Below are 13981 nucleotides of genomic sequence, written 5' to 3' on the forward strand. Positions count from 1 at the left end.
CGCATGAATCATGATGCTCTGAATTCTCACCACTCTCCATCGCCCGACGTTACAAACACAAAAACACTGCCCGCCTTCTTGAACCCCTCCATAAACACAACCCCGGTCAAAGACGAGTCAACCTTGACCTGACGGAGTATTGTCACCAATCTGAAGACGCGAATCCCTCGACTTTCCCCATCTCTCAGCAGACCGCCTACCATCACGTCTTGCCTCATCCCACCTTACCCCAGTTACAGCATACTTACCGCAACATCTCTGTCTACTTGTCACCCCCGGAAGCTTTTACCTTCCAGTCACCATCTGCCTAGCATTTCACTATTAGGATACTTAGCTCCCACACTACATCTGGGAATACCCAAGCAGTCTTGGCCCCGTGTGCTTTGTTATCTGACCCCCTCCCTCCGCCCCGGTGCTTTACATCAGCAGCTGTCAGTCCGAGTCGGAGTACCCCTCGACGGTGACCGTACCATCTTCCCCTCTCTTTCGCCTACCCATCTACTCCTTGGCCCCCTCCCCCTCCATCCTTCATGCAAACCAACAGATTCCTCCTCCCTCTCCGCCAACACGTAAGAGTCTCTTCTCTACTCCGACAAACGACACAAAAGAACCCATTTTCGTATAGCGCACGAGCCATGGCCGACTACAAGCTCAAGTCCGTCTCCTCGCTGTCACTCAAGCCGGGAGACAAGCAGGAGGTTGAAGTCGAGGGAATCGAGGGCGCAAAGGTTCTCCTCCTCAACGCCGGCGGCAGTATACAGGCTGTTGGCCCCAAATGCACCCACTTTGGCGCACCACTCGTAAAGGGAGTCTTGACCACCTCTGGTCGCTTGACATGTCCCTGGCACGGAGGTATCTATCCTCTCTCACGTTGGCTCCATTGCACTTCACTGACACGCATGCAGCTTGCTTCAATGCCAAAACTGGCGACGTTGAGGATGCCCCTGCTCTCGACGCCCTTCCCGTCTTCAAGGTCACCGAGCGCGACGGCGCAGTCTACATTTCTGGCGAAGAGGCCGCTATCAAGGGCGGTCGCCGCAAGCCCAACTTCAAGTGCAATGCCGCTGGTGGTGCCGACCAAGAAAAGGTGGTCATTGTTGGTGGAGGTTCTGGTGCTCTCGGAGCTGTTGAGGGTCTGCGCAACGGTGGCTACGACGGTCCCTTGACCATCATCTCCTCTGAAGGCTACTTCCCCATTGATCGCACAAAGCTGTCCAAGGCTCTCCTGACCGACGTCAACGCCCTGCAATGGCGCGACGAGGCCTGGTATAAGAGTGGCTCTGTCGACTGGGTCGCCGACGAGGTAACCGATGTTGACTTCTCTGACCGCAAGGTCACCACCAAGAAGGGCGACAGCGTCCCCTATACCAAGCTCATCTTGGCCACCGGCGGTACGCCCAGAAACCTGCCCCTCCAAGGGTTCAAGGTGCTGGGCAACATCTTCACCCTCAGAACTGCCCACGACACGCAAAAGATTGTCAAGGCCATTGGCGACAAGGGCAAGAAAATTGTCATTGTCGGATCCTCCTTCATCGGTATGGAGGTTGCCAACGCCACAGCCAAGGAGAACACAGTCACCGTCATCGGTATGGAAAAGGTTCCTCTGGAGAGGGTTCTTGGCGAGAAGATTGGCGCTGGCATCCAGAAGAGCCTGGAAAAGAATGGCGTCAAGTTCCACATGAATGCTGGCGTTGACAAGGCAGAGCCATCAGCCACGGACGCTGCCAATGTTGGCGCGGTATACCTCAAGGATGGCACCAAACTCGAGGCTGATCTAGTCATTCTCGGTGTTGGTGTCGCCCCCGCTACTGAATTCCTGAGGGAGAACAAGGTCATCAGATTGGAGGACGATGGCTCGATCAAGACCAACGAGAACTTTGAGATCGTTGGTCTCAAGGACGTGTACGCCATTGGTGATATCGCAACATACCCCTACCACGGTCCTGGAGGCGACGGCCGGTACACTCGCATTGAGCACTGGAATGTCGCCCAGAACGCTGGTCGCTCCGTTGCAAACAACATCATCAACTCAGCCGTCAAGACGCCGCACTTCATCCCCGTCTTTTGGTCCGCACTGGGTTCACAGCTGAGATACTGCGGTAACACCGTCGGCGGATGGGACGATGTCGTGATTCAAGGCAATGTGGAAGAGTCGGCGTTTGTTGCGTACTACACAAATGGCGAGACGGTTGTCGCCATGGCCTCCATGGGTAAGGACCCTGCCATGGTTCAGTCAGCCGAGTTGATGTCGCTCGGAAAGATGCCTTCGAAATCGGAGCTGGCCAAGGGTCTCGACATTACCACTATCGGTCCGTTGGAGGCATGATTTTGTAAACAAGACTTTTATGCTTGTTCGGGTGTACACGGGAGGGATGTAGGACGTAATCTATGGCGTAATTAGGTAGGCTTCAAGGCATGCAATGAGCACACAATTCAATGAATTCAATTAACAAGGGGTGTTTGTGATATTTCCACAGCAAAGATGGATGCCGTGACCGCGGAATATGAAAACCCGTCGAGTAAGCCGGCGGGACAATTGCTAGTGGATCTATGTGGACGGTGAGAACTAGTGAGGGACACTCGGGACCGAGCGCTGCGTTCGTACCCGAGATGGCCGGTGTGGGGCGGTGGCTGCGTTTCCGGCCACGCCAGGACCAGCGGAGCCGGGCAAGTGCGGAGCTTGCAAACCACCGCCGTCGACGCCGTCACAATGGCGCGGGACTGAAATGCCAAATGTATAAAGACCTCATCATGCATCTCGTACACAAGTTTGGATGGACGGGCGAACCACACTACGCTTTTCATCCAATCTTACCTTGAGTCTCGAGACTTTACTTTTTGTTATTGACTTACACCGGTCAGCACATCAACCAACACCAAAATCAACACACAATGACGACGCAAACTCAAGCACCCGTGATAATCATAGGCGGCAGCCTAGTAGGCCTCGCCAGCGTCCTCTTCCTCTCCGCCCGCGACGTCCCGGTCATCCTATTCGAGCGCCACACCTCAAGCTCCCCGCACCCGCGCGCCATCGGGTACACCTCGCGCACGCTGGAACTCTTGCAGACTGTCGGCATCTCCCCTGATCAGCTGAAAGTCGGATCCGGTCCGCCGGGCGGGAAACCTCGTCGGGTGAAGGTCAAGAGTCTGGCGGGAGAGTGGGCTGATGAGCAGCTCTGGAATAACAACGCCAACAAGGAGAACGGTGCTGGCCCGAAGGGCGAGACCAAAGAACCTGGATCTGGTTCCGGTGGACCCCCACCACAGCAGAAAGGAGGCAAAGTCTATGCTCCCATCATGGGCACGGCGATCGCCCAAGACAGACTTGAACCCATCCTCCGCAAACGCGCCGTCGAGCTAGGCGCGGATCTCAGGCTCGGGTGGAAGATGACGTCCTGGAGCCAGTCAACGGACGGCGTACGCGTCACGGCCGTCAACAGAGAATCAGGGGAGGAAGTAACCGTCGAAGGATCGTACATTGTCGCCTGCGACGGCGCGCGGAGCATCTTCCGCGAGGGCCTGAGGATCGGGACGACGGGCGTGGGACACTTGCGGAGTCTGTGCAGCGTCATGTTCCGGTGCGCGCCGATTGAGAAGTTTCTGGAGCGCGGATTCGTGCAGTTCTCGATCGAGGGGCGCGAAGACGGGTTTGAGGCGTTTCTGGTGAGTTATCACGATGGGAGGTGGGCGTTGATGTGGAATGCCGCCGAGGAGACTATCCCCGACAAGGAGGCCGATGCCGACGCCAAGGACACGATCAACGTCAGCAACAACAACAAGATGGACGCCCGCGCGCAAAAGGACCTCATCCGCAAAGCCCTCGGTCTCGGCGAAGACGAGATCCAGGACGGGGATATTGAGCTGGTGACGATTGGGTTCTGGGAGATGAGCGCGCGGATCGCGGAGAAGTTTGCCGAGGGACGGGTGTTTCTCGCGGGCGACGCGGCGCATACGTTGCCGCCTAACCGGGGCGGGTACGGCGCCAACACGGGGTTCGCGGACGCGCATAACTTGGCGTGGAAGATTGCTGCTGTTAGGAGCGGGGTGGCGGACGAGGGGATTCTGGGGACGTATGATGAGGAAAGGAGGCCTGTTGCGCTTGTGAGGCATGATCAGCTCTTTGCGAGGGATGATTACAAGGCGTATATCCGGGGTGATGGGGGGAAGGGGAAGAAGGTCGAGGTGATTGACGATATTGCCATGGAGTTGGGGCAGATTTATCGGTCTAGGGGGGTGGATTTGGGGACAGAAGAGGCTTTGCCTGATGCGATGAGGCCTGATGAGTGGAAGGGTCAGCCCGGGACAAGGGCGCCTCATTTGGTGGTTAGGAAGAGGGATGGGAAAGAGATTTCGAGTTTGGAGTTGTTTGGGCGTGGATGGATTGTGCTCTCGAGGGACGGGGAGTGGAAGACTGCTGCTGTTGGTGCTGGGTGTGAGTTTGTTCATGTTGGAGAGGATGTCGTCGAGGTTGACGAGAGGGAGGGCGAGAGCTTTGAGGAAACGTTTGGGGTTGGGAGGGAGGGCGCTGTGTTGGTGAGGCCTGATGGGTTTGTTGCCTGGAGGGTCAGCGGAAGGGAGGATGGTGATGATGAGGTGTTTTCTGAGGCTTTCAAGCGGATTTCTTTTGCGTTGTAGTCAAGTTTGATGACTTTGACTGCGGTTTTGTAAGGGAATTAATTATTGATGGTTGTATTGTTACTATGTTCTTGTATGAAAGAAACCTGATATACTCCTCATGAAGGAACATTTGGCACTAGCCTCTATTCTTACAACTTCTTGAGTATCGTGACAATGATACAAGTACAGACGCCTCGCCTTGAAGAGGCTGAATAGGTATGATGGCATGCCCCCAGCCTATCACGTCTATTAAAGAAGCTTGATACGGCGTAGAGGGGGAATAGATGAATGATGACCACTTTGAAGTCCAACCTGAAGTTCAAACCCATCATCACATTGGAAACATGTCCCTTCAACTTCACTTCTTCAGACGGATGGCAGTTATCGATACTGCGCGATACGCGAGAGACAGACAAGGCGCGCTGAGTAAATGAGCAGATCTGTTCCCGGAGATGATCAGAATCATCACAGGAGTCCATAACTTGAGATATGAGAAGTAACCAGTAATAAGACATGGTTGTTGACGTTGAGTCTTGACTTCTGCCAGAGCCTGACCGTGAATACGCAGTTCGAAATATCGTCTGAGACGAGCTCGGTGAGTGAGACATGGCAGCATGCTCCTTTGAGTGACCACAGCAAGCAGCAAGCAGAGGCTCAAGAGCTGAGAGGTTTGAGGGCAGAATCTCCGTATCGTATCACAGTTTCCGTAATGCACTTGATAAGCAGAAACATCTGATGGTTCTTTGCCAAAAAGAGCAGTCCGCCTAGACAAAAGCAAGAACTGGTCGGAAAACCAAATACAGCTAGTACGGTGCGGGGAGACTAAATGAGGGGATGCGGAGAGGATGCATGTTGCTCGGGTGCATCACGGGCAACGCCATGCCTCACCCGTTCGGCGGTTTTGGGTTAGCGAAGAATACGTGTCCGGGGCTTACACACAGCCATATGAAAAGGCCGACTTGCGGCTTGATGTGTCATGTTGTACTCAAACTACCTTGCCTGTATCCTCCAGCTTCACGCATGAAATCTCTCGCTGCACCACTGTCTATCGCTGCATTAACTGAAACTTCTCTCACCATGTCTCCCAAGATCCTGCAAGTTGGCGTAGTTGGCGGTGGTGACGTTGCACAAATCGTTCACCTTCCAACCTTTATGTTTCTGTCTAATCTCTTCAAGGTCGTCACCATTTGCGACATTTCACGCAAGACGGCCGATCATTGTCGTGCCAAATTCAACATCCCCCACGCAACCACAAACCCAGACGACATCTTCAATGACCCGGCCATTGATGTCGTCGTCATCCTAACATCTGACGAGTACCACGCCCCGTATACCATTGCTGCACTGGAGGCCGGGAAAAACGTCTTGCTCGAGAAACCCATGACACTCAGTCTACAAGCCGCCGACGAGATTATCGACGCCGAGACCAAGGCCCCCAACAATGCCCGCGTCTTTTTGGGCTACATGCGACGTTACGCTCCAAGCCTCCAAGCCTTCAAACGTGAGATCGCCTCTATTGACAAGATCAAGTACGCTCGCGTTCGCGACATCATCGGCCCCAATGCCTATTTCATCGGGCAATCAGGAGCATACTCTCAAAAGTACCATGATGACATACCAACCGAGGTGTCGGAGGACAGAAAGGCGCGACTGGCCGTCTTACTAGGCCAAGCCTGGGGACAAGAGCCGGAATCGCTCACAGCCGCGCAGATGGACTACTGCTGCCTCCTCGGCAGTCTCGGGAGTCACGGTCTCAGCCTCATGAGGAATGTGCTAGGTGGCCTCCCGGAATCGGTTCTCGCTTCGACGGACAACGCGCGCTGGTACACGGCCATGTTCGAGTACCGAAACGGCACCGCCCCCGACGACAGGTTCACGTGTGTCTACGAGATGGGCATTGACTCGGTGCCGAGATTCGACTCTCATGTCGCCGTCTACGGGGAGAACAAGACTGTCACGATTTGCTATGATACGCCGTTCGTCAAGGGCCTCGGCATCACGGTGGAGATTGACGAGCTGAACGAGCACGGGGAAAAGTCCCACAGATCTCTCCAAACCTCGTACGAGGATGCCTACACTGCAGAGTTGAAAGAGTGGTATGAGACTGTGGTTCACGGCAAAGAAGTCAAGACGTCTGCCAAGGACGCTCGAGATGATTTGATACTGTTCAAGATGATGATGGATAAGTTCCCCGAGCACAAAAAGATCAAGAACTCGTCTGATAGCACGCCTTTCGTACCGAGCGGCCCTTGAACGCCACGCACACCAAGTGTCGCTGTATTGCTATTCAGTACAGTATTGAACAAAATTTTGCATGTTTGCCATCTCCGAACCCGTGAATGACGTTGTCTCTTCCGCCTGTTGGGGAAACCCAGCTGCGCTTATCACTTACACCGACTCGGGTGCATGACTGCCTTGATGTGACCGTATCTAAATCAGAGAAAAACTCTGTGTTTCGATGCGTACTTGCTTCAGCGTACTTAGATGAGGTGCTTCAAGGTACTCATGTGATGGGGTGGGTGTAGAGACTGTTCATACAATCGTCATGATGGTTGGGTTGTGTTGAACCTTGAGTGGAGAAATGGGGAATGGCTAGAGAGTCGTTTGAGACTGGCTTAAGAAGCTGAGCTTTTCTCATTCAACAAATATGATTTTGAGCTCAGTATGATACCGTTTACTTGAACGATGCTCTTCCTGCTTTATCTCGATTTAATAGTGACCTGCTTGTGCAGGATTTGGCAAACGCACTGTGTATTGGGGTCGACTCCAAAGAAGGGTGGGCACTTTAGGGATCTGCCGTGCAAATCGGTAGGAAGTATCTATTCATCGAACGACGCAGCGGCATGACGGTCCCCAACATGGCTCTTTGGATAGATGTGAAGACAACATTGTCTTCCATGAGACGAGGCTTATGTGCGAGGCTGTAGCACGCCTGCTCGTCCCAAATCTCACTAGGCATGTTCACGGACATGGCGTTCCGTCAGTGCCAAGATCTGTCGTCGACTCTTGGACCTGAATGTCCGTTCGACCTGTCAAGTCACCCTAGTCTGCTTTGTGATCTGTTGGTAAGGTATTGATTGCGCTCGATATCTTAGTGGTAGCAAATTCGTACATGCGAGAAGAGGGAAGTGCCCAAACGTTGTGAACAGTCAAACTCAATTGTTGCCACCATATGTTGCCAGTCACTCACAGCCCGAAACCACAGGAACGAAAACACCAAATTTTGTTGGAGCTCATGAACTCATTGAACGACTATGGCTAACGTTAAAGGAAACAGGAGGTAAAATCCGTTGTCTAAGATCGTACAGTCTACAGGGGTAGTAGGTATCTACAACTTGGAAATGATGGCGCCGGCAAACTCGTTAGTCTTGGCCTTGCCGCCCAAGTCGCCGGTGAGGGCCTTTCCTTCCGCGAGGGTATCAAAAGCGGCCTTCTCGATTCTGTCGGCGTACTCGCCGAGGCTCATGTGTCTCAGCATCATCATGGAGCTGAGGAGCAGAGCGGTGGGGTTGGCCAGGCCCTTTCCGGCAATGTCGGGGGCGGAGCCGTGGACGGCCTCGAAGATGGAGCACTCGTCACCAATGTTGCCGGAGGGGGTGAGACCGAGACCACCAATGAGACCGGCGCACATGTCGGAGAGAATGTCACCGTACAGGTTGGGCATGACGAGGACCTTGTCGTTGTAGGGGAGGGGGTCGGTGACCATCTTCAGGCAGGTGTTGTCGAGGAGCTCGGCGTCGAACTCGATCTCGGGGAAGTCCTTGGCGACGTCGCGGGCGGTCTTGAGGAAGAGACCGTCGGACATCTTCATGATGGTGGCCTTGTGGACGACGCGGACCTTCTTGCGGCCAATCTCCTGGGCCTGCTGGAAGGCGAAGCGGAGGACGCGCTCGGAAGCCTCACGGGTGATGAGCTTGATGGACTGAACGACGCCATCGACGACGACGTGCTCAATGCCAGAGTATTCACCCTCGGTGTTCTCACGGATGAGGACGGTGTCGACGTTGTCGTAGGGGGTCTTGTAGCCAGCGACGGATCGGCAGGGACGGAGGTTGGCGAACAGGTTGAAGGTGCGGCGGAGAGTCAGGTTCAGGGAGACGTGGCCCTTGCCAATGGGGGTCTGCATGTTCAAGTTAGAATGGGAAGAGAATGGCTCATGGTCGGTAAACACATACGGCGAGGGGTCCCTTGAGGGCGACCTTGTTGCGCTTGATGCTCTCAATGGCGGCATCGGGGATGGCGGTCTTGCCGTCCTTGAGGATGGGGGTGACATCGACGGGCTCCCAGGTAACGGGGGCCTTGGCCGCGGCAAAGATGTCCTTGACGGCCTGGGAGATCTCGGGACCGATACCGTCACCCTCGATCAGGGAGACGGGGTAGTTGCCCTATACAAGATTGGTGATTAGTTTTGTCTTGAAGGCATGTAGATGTGTGATTTTGGGCTGCGCAAAGGGCCGATTCGGGGCATTGTTGTTGCTCGAGTACCCGTCCATCTGCACATGACGAGTGACATGTGCGTTCAAGAGCAGAGAATGCAGTGTCATTGTCGAGGTCGGGGTGCGCCAACAAACAACAAAGCCGAGGTCTTTCCTTTGCGCGTAAAATTTTATGGGGCGGGTAGTAACGGAGGAGGGAAATGGCATACGTTGGAGTCCTTGACACCGTGGAACTTGGCGACACGCTCGCTCGAGTAGAATCTGGAGTTCTATATAACTGTTAGCAATTGAGTTCTATTCGAATGGCTGGCCTGTAGTAGAGGCTCTGCCCGTGTTGCATCGTCGAATCGTCACCGGCGGGCGGGCGGGATCGCGGGACGGCAAGGAACAGGATGGAGGAATTGCGCGCACCTGGAACTGAGAGACGGCGGCGGCGCGGGGAGCGGCGCGCATGGCCTGCTGCCGGAGAGGCGCAGCGAAAGTACGGGCGGCCAGCATCGTGTCTAGAGTCCTTTGGTGTTGAAGGATACGTGGAGGCGGAGGAGAGTGGTCGGGTGGGAAGGATTGGTCGTTTATCGGGAGACGGGAATTTTAAGGTCGGGAGAAGGAAGTGTTAGTAGCAGAGACGCCAGCGGCGGCCAGCCGGATTTGACAGGTGAGAAAATAAACCGCCGCTTTACCGCAGGGGTCTTGGCTGCACCGGCAGGTGTAAGCGGCTCTGCTGCAGAAAAAAAAACTTGATTGGCTTTCTATGCATTCATGATGTTTTATATTCTACCATCTTGAGAACTCTACAGAACTGAAAACGACGTTTTCTGAAAGATGTGAATGTGGCTTTCTATACAGTCTTGTACATCTCCATAGTATCTTGTTCCCTGAGTTGTCTTTATCCGAGGTTGAACATTCCGAAAGTGGGATCTCCAGTAAAGCGGCGGCGTGTCTTCAAAGGCATAAGAAAACATCCCGCGGGATTATCGATGACCGACCTCCTAGCACCGACTGCTGCCGAAGGTTTAGCCACGAGTTGAGCCACACCTACAGCACCCTGTGGCTGGGCAGACCCCACCCTTCAACTTTTCTTCGGGTGGCAGGAACGGACATGGACTTTTCCGGCCGATTGAGGACCAGCCTGACCGAACTCACCTCTCAAAACCCAGCTCTGCTTCGGTGAGCGAGGTGTCCTCGGTGTGTGCCACAGAATGCAGCAAGTGGGCTGCACCGTTGTCACCAAGGTACCTTTCTACCTAGGTTTGAGCAGTGAGCTAGCTGCCACCTGGAACTGAACGCAAACAATTCGCCATCAAGTTGCACCTCACTTTGTTGCACTTGCGCAGTGCTTTTTGCACCTCCGGCACCCTGGTTGCCTCTGTGCGGCTTTGTCAATCGTTCATCTTTGGCCAATGGAATTATTCATCTTGTACCTTTGAAACGGCTACACGTACTGCAAGCAACAAGCTCCCTCGCCGAGCCCCCAGCCGTTCCTCGGCCGGCTGGAACAACGATCGCTTTCCTCCTTTGCGAATTACCACCACGATTCGTGATACCAATACCCCATAATGTCGTCAGATTACGAGAGAACTATTCTGGATTTTTACCAGCTCCCCAACCCATACCCCGACGAATGGCCAGCCGAGAAGAACCAGAGCGATGCATCCGACGATGAGGACGAGGCCAAGGACGAGAAGAAGGCGAAGCTGCAGCGCCGCAAGTCGCGATATCAGGCACTTGAGAGAGCCGTCAGTGACCGACGCAGCATAATCCCCGGCGCCCAGTCGGACAAGGGAGGTGTCGCCAACATTGTCCAGCGCGACGAGCCCGATCCCTTGGGCACCACCGACAGTGTCGTCAGGACCCTCCGCCAGCTGGGAGTCCCCATTCAGGACGATCCGCGCTTGCGTACGTGGGCTCGATATTGTGATAATGACCAGCAAGACTGACATGCGTCCAGGCAATCGATTCCTCTTGTCCTCGACCACCTTCTCTCCCGCCTTGTTCCTCTCGCAAATGCACGCGACTGCCGACACCCAAAGCTTGTTGACCGGCCTGGACATGCTGTCCCAGTCAATCGATCAAAAATCCGCATCACTTAAGGTTCTGGTGGAGACCAACTTTGAGCGCTTCGTCAAGGCCAAGGCTACCATTGATAATGTGTACAAGGAGATGAAGTATCGCGGCGCCGAGCCGCCTCCGCCGCCAACCACGGGCCGTGCTCGAGCTCACTCCCGCCACGCGAGTCGCAGCAGCTTCCGAGGCAGTAACGGCGGCATGAACCTCGCCGCATCTCTCGCATCTCCCACCTCGGACGCTCGTAAGAAAAACGCCCTCGTCAAGGAAAGCGAATACGGAGTCTCGGGCATCAAGGCGCCTCTTCTGGATGTCTCTGCCAAGGCGGAAGATGTGTGGGGTCCGGCGCTGGGAGGACGTGAGAAGGAGGAGAATCTCAAGGTCGTGTCGGCGAACCTGGATCAGTTCAAGGAGTACGTCGAACTTAGCTCTGCCATTGCCGAGAGCATCAAACGAAGAGACTACGAGAGTCTCGTGGAGGAGTACAACAAGGCGCGCAAGTTCTCAGACGATGCAAGAGCACTGGCTGCCAACGCCGCTGCGGGCTCTTCGAGCCAAACCGACATCTATCAGATCGTTTTGGCGGCACGCATATGGCACGATGTGGACGAGCAGATCCAGGCCTTCAAACGGGATGTCTGGCGGAAGCTCGTCACCCTCCACAGCGTCTCCAAGGCTGACAACCTGGGTCAGCAAGACCAGCACATGGAGTTGATTAGTCTGCTTCTCGAGCTGGGCGTCGACGACAACCCCATCTGGGTCTGGCTGCTTAGTCGGTACGACCACCTCAAGGGCAAGATTCAGTCAACGTCAGACCGCTCCAAGGTCGAGGTGGAAGTGCTCCGACGACGTCTGGCCAACGCCGACAAGCCCGGAGCGCACGCGGTTGCATCGCATCTGCGGTCTCTGGGGCGCGCGGCCGTGGAGAACAAGATAGCCTCGGCTGACTCCGCCGACGTTATAGAGCTGTGGGAAAAGATGCTGGCGTTCCTGTCGAGTATCCTGTCCGCACAAGGCATCCTAGGAGAGGTGTTGGACTTTTGGCAGACGGTTCAAGGTTTCCTGGAGGGCAAGATTCAGCGCACGCTGCCTTTGGGGTACAATGGAGAATCGCAAGTCCATCACCAGCTACCAGAGGAGCGTGCGGGAGATTTGCAAAAGGGCACATTGGAGCTGGTCGACCTGATTCGTGAAACAGTCTTTGCCTTTTTCGCGGGCCCGCCACCCGAGGATATCTCGTTGCTCTTCTCGCCCCTCCCCCTATCGCCCAAGAGCCCGCCCTCTGCAGGAGCCGGAAACCTCACACCCACCGGGTTTTTGGATCCTCGGCTGAACCTCGACCCTAACAACATTCCTCCTCCTTCGCCCAAGCGCGGCGAGACGTGGGAGAAGCTAGCGTTTTGGCCTCCGTGGTCCAATTCCGTCAGTGGTGTCCACTACCTTTCCAAGATGCTCGCCCTGGTAGGTTCGGGCGCGTCCGACTTGGCGAGCATCGGCCCCGTCGCGAATGGACTGGACCCTGGCGTCTTGGACAGGCTCAAGACGCTTGTCAACATTTCCAGAGAACGATGCGTCACCGCTCTTTGCGCAGCATGGAACAAGGACGCTGAGAATATCAAGTTCGTCGAGGACTGGTACCGATCACCGGAACTGGGCGACCTCACCCGCATGCCCTCGAGCTTTTCCGCCTTTGAAGGCGCGTTGCTTACAGGCATGCAGAAGATCCTGTACATATCCGAAGCCATGTCAAAGCCTGGTGCGGGGGATATTGTCCTCCCACCGCCTAGTAAACTCTTGCAGATGGTCAGAAGCCAGTACGTCACGACGCTCTATAAGGCGTTGAGCGGCATGGTGGAGAATGCCGAGCGATCTGTCAAGAAGGCCGACGACGATTGGACAACGGATATGGACGGCACCATCGTCGCCTCCGCCGCGCCCGCTCCCAGCGGCGGAAGAGCGACACTCGACGCGGGAGACAGGGTGAGTTTGACTTGTATCATTTTGGAAGAACTACCTACTGACATACTGTATAGAACGTCCGTATGCTCCTTACTCTCAGCAATTTGCAGTCACTCCGCGCCAAGGTCGTGCCGAGTCTCAACTCGCAGTTTGAGAATGCCTTCTCGGTCAAACTTAGCGATGAATCCAAAACGATCAAGGATGTTCTGGGCCAGATTGACGCTAGGCTCTTCCAATCATACACCCGCCCATCCATTGAAGAGCTGCGCAACATTGTCAGAGCCGGGGTTGCCTCGCCCGACTGGGTCCCCGAGGTGGGCCAGAAACCGCGGGAAGCGAGACCCTACGTCTACGAAGCTCTCCTCAGTCTCGTGCTCGTCCACACCCAAGTCTCGACCACGGCACCCACGCTCACCTCGCAGGTGCTCTCGTACCTCCTCGAGCAAACCAGCCGTGAGCTTCTCGAGGCGTTCCGCACGCGACAGAGATACACCCTCGAGGCGCTGATGCAGGCCACCCTGGACGTCGAGTTCGTCGCCCAGACGCTCAGCCAGTACACCACCGACCGTGCCTCGGCGCTCCAGAGCGAGATTTACCAGGAGCTCGATGGGCGCACCGATAACGACGCGCGCGCGCGCCTGCAGAGCGAGCTTCCCGAGATGAGGAGCGTGTTGAAGCGACTGCGCGAGGCGAGCAAGAACGAGTTTACGTGCTTCAGGAAGATCAAGCGGCCCGGCATCGGACCCTCGAGGACGGGCACCGGTGACTCTGCGGCGAGTATCAAGGGCTAGTGGCCCCCTCCTCAGTGCAGAATGAGAAAGTCAGGTATCTGGGCCTATGATTAGGTTGTAGGGGATGAATTGGTTATGAGAGAGCCTTCGGGTTGGGAGGTATTGGAGGTT

At 55.4% G+C, this 13981-nt stretch overlaps 6 protein-coding genes across 6 annotated transcripts; 4 read left to right on the top strand and 2 right to left on the bottom strand.

Annotated features, from left to right (window-relative positions):
* Positions 1-530: 530 nt before the first annotated feature.
* Positions 531-2326, top strand: CPAR01_15798 (uncharacterized protein; the record flags this gene model as incomplete). Its single annotated transcript, XM_060500046.1, has 2 exons — positions 531-852; positions 906-2326. The coding sequence occupies 2 exons, from the start codon at positions 531-533 to the stop codon at positions 2324-2326; spliced, it is 1743 nt and encodes a 580-aa protein (XP_060341235.1).
* A 566-nt stretch (positions 2327-2892) lies between these two features.
* On the top strand, positions 2893-4638 carry CPAR01_15799 (FAD binding domain-containing protein; the record flags this gene model as incomplete). The annotated part of the gene is made up of 1 exon (XM_060500047.1): positions 2893-4638. The coding sequence occupies one exon, from the start codon at positions 2893-2895 to the stop codon at positions 4636-4638; it is 1746 nt and encodes a 581-aa protein (XP_060341236.1).
* A 1059-nt stretch (positions 4639-5697) lies between these two features.
* On the top strand, positions 5698-6873 carry CPAR01_15800 (myo-inositol 2-dehydrogenase; the record flags this gene model as incomplete). Its single annotated transcript, XM_060500048.1, has 1 exon — positions 5698-6873. One exon carries the CDS (start codon positions 5698-5700, stop codon positions 6871-6873), a length of 1176 nt encoding a protein of 391 aa, XP_060341237.1.
* Positions 6874-7948: 1075 nt separating this feature from the next.
* Positions 7949-9554, bottom strand: CPAR01_15801 (isocitrate dehydrogenase subunit 2; the record flags this gene model as incomplete). The annotated part of the gene is made up of 4 exons (XM_060500049.1): positions 7949-8740; positions 8796-9005; positions 9266-9325; positions 9468-9554. The coding sequence occupies 4 exons, from the start codon at positions 9552-9554 to the stop codon at positions 7949-7951; spliced, it is 1149 nt and encodes a 382-aa protein (XP_060341238.1).
* Positions 9555-9647: 93 nt separating this feature from the next.
* Positions 9648-9791, bottom strand: CPAR01_15802 (uncharacterized protein; the record flags this gene model as incomplete). Its single annotated transcript, XM_060500050.1, has 1 exon — positions 9648-9791. A coding segment is annotated over one exon (144 nt), but the record flags the coding sequence as incomplete, so codon positions are not given.
* Positions 9792-10612: 821 nt separating this feature from the next.
* Positions 10613-13870, top strand: CPAR01_15803 (exocyst complex component Sec5; the record flags this gene model as incomplete). The annotated part of the gene is made up of 3 exons (XM_060500051.1): positions 10613-10952; positions 11005-13100; positions 13154-13870. 3 exons carry the CDS (start codon positions 10613-10615, stop codon positions 13868-13870), a joined length of 3153 nt encoding a protein of 1050 aa, XP_060341240.1.
* Positions 13871-13981: the final 111 nt, after the last annotated feature.

The sequence above is a fragment of the Colletotrichum paranaense genome, assembly GCF_030867605.1.
Source record: "Colletotrichum paranaense strain IMI 384185 chromosome Unknown Scaffold_21.1, whole genome shotgun sequence".
In the NCBI taxonomy this organism is placed as follows: domain Eukaryota; kingdom Fungi; phylum Ascomycota; class Sordariomycetes; order Glomerellales; family Glomerellaceae; genus Colletotrichum; species Colletotrichum paranaense.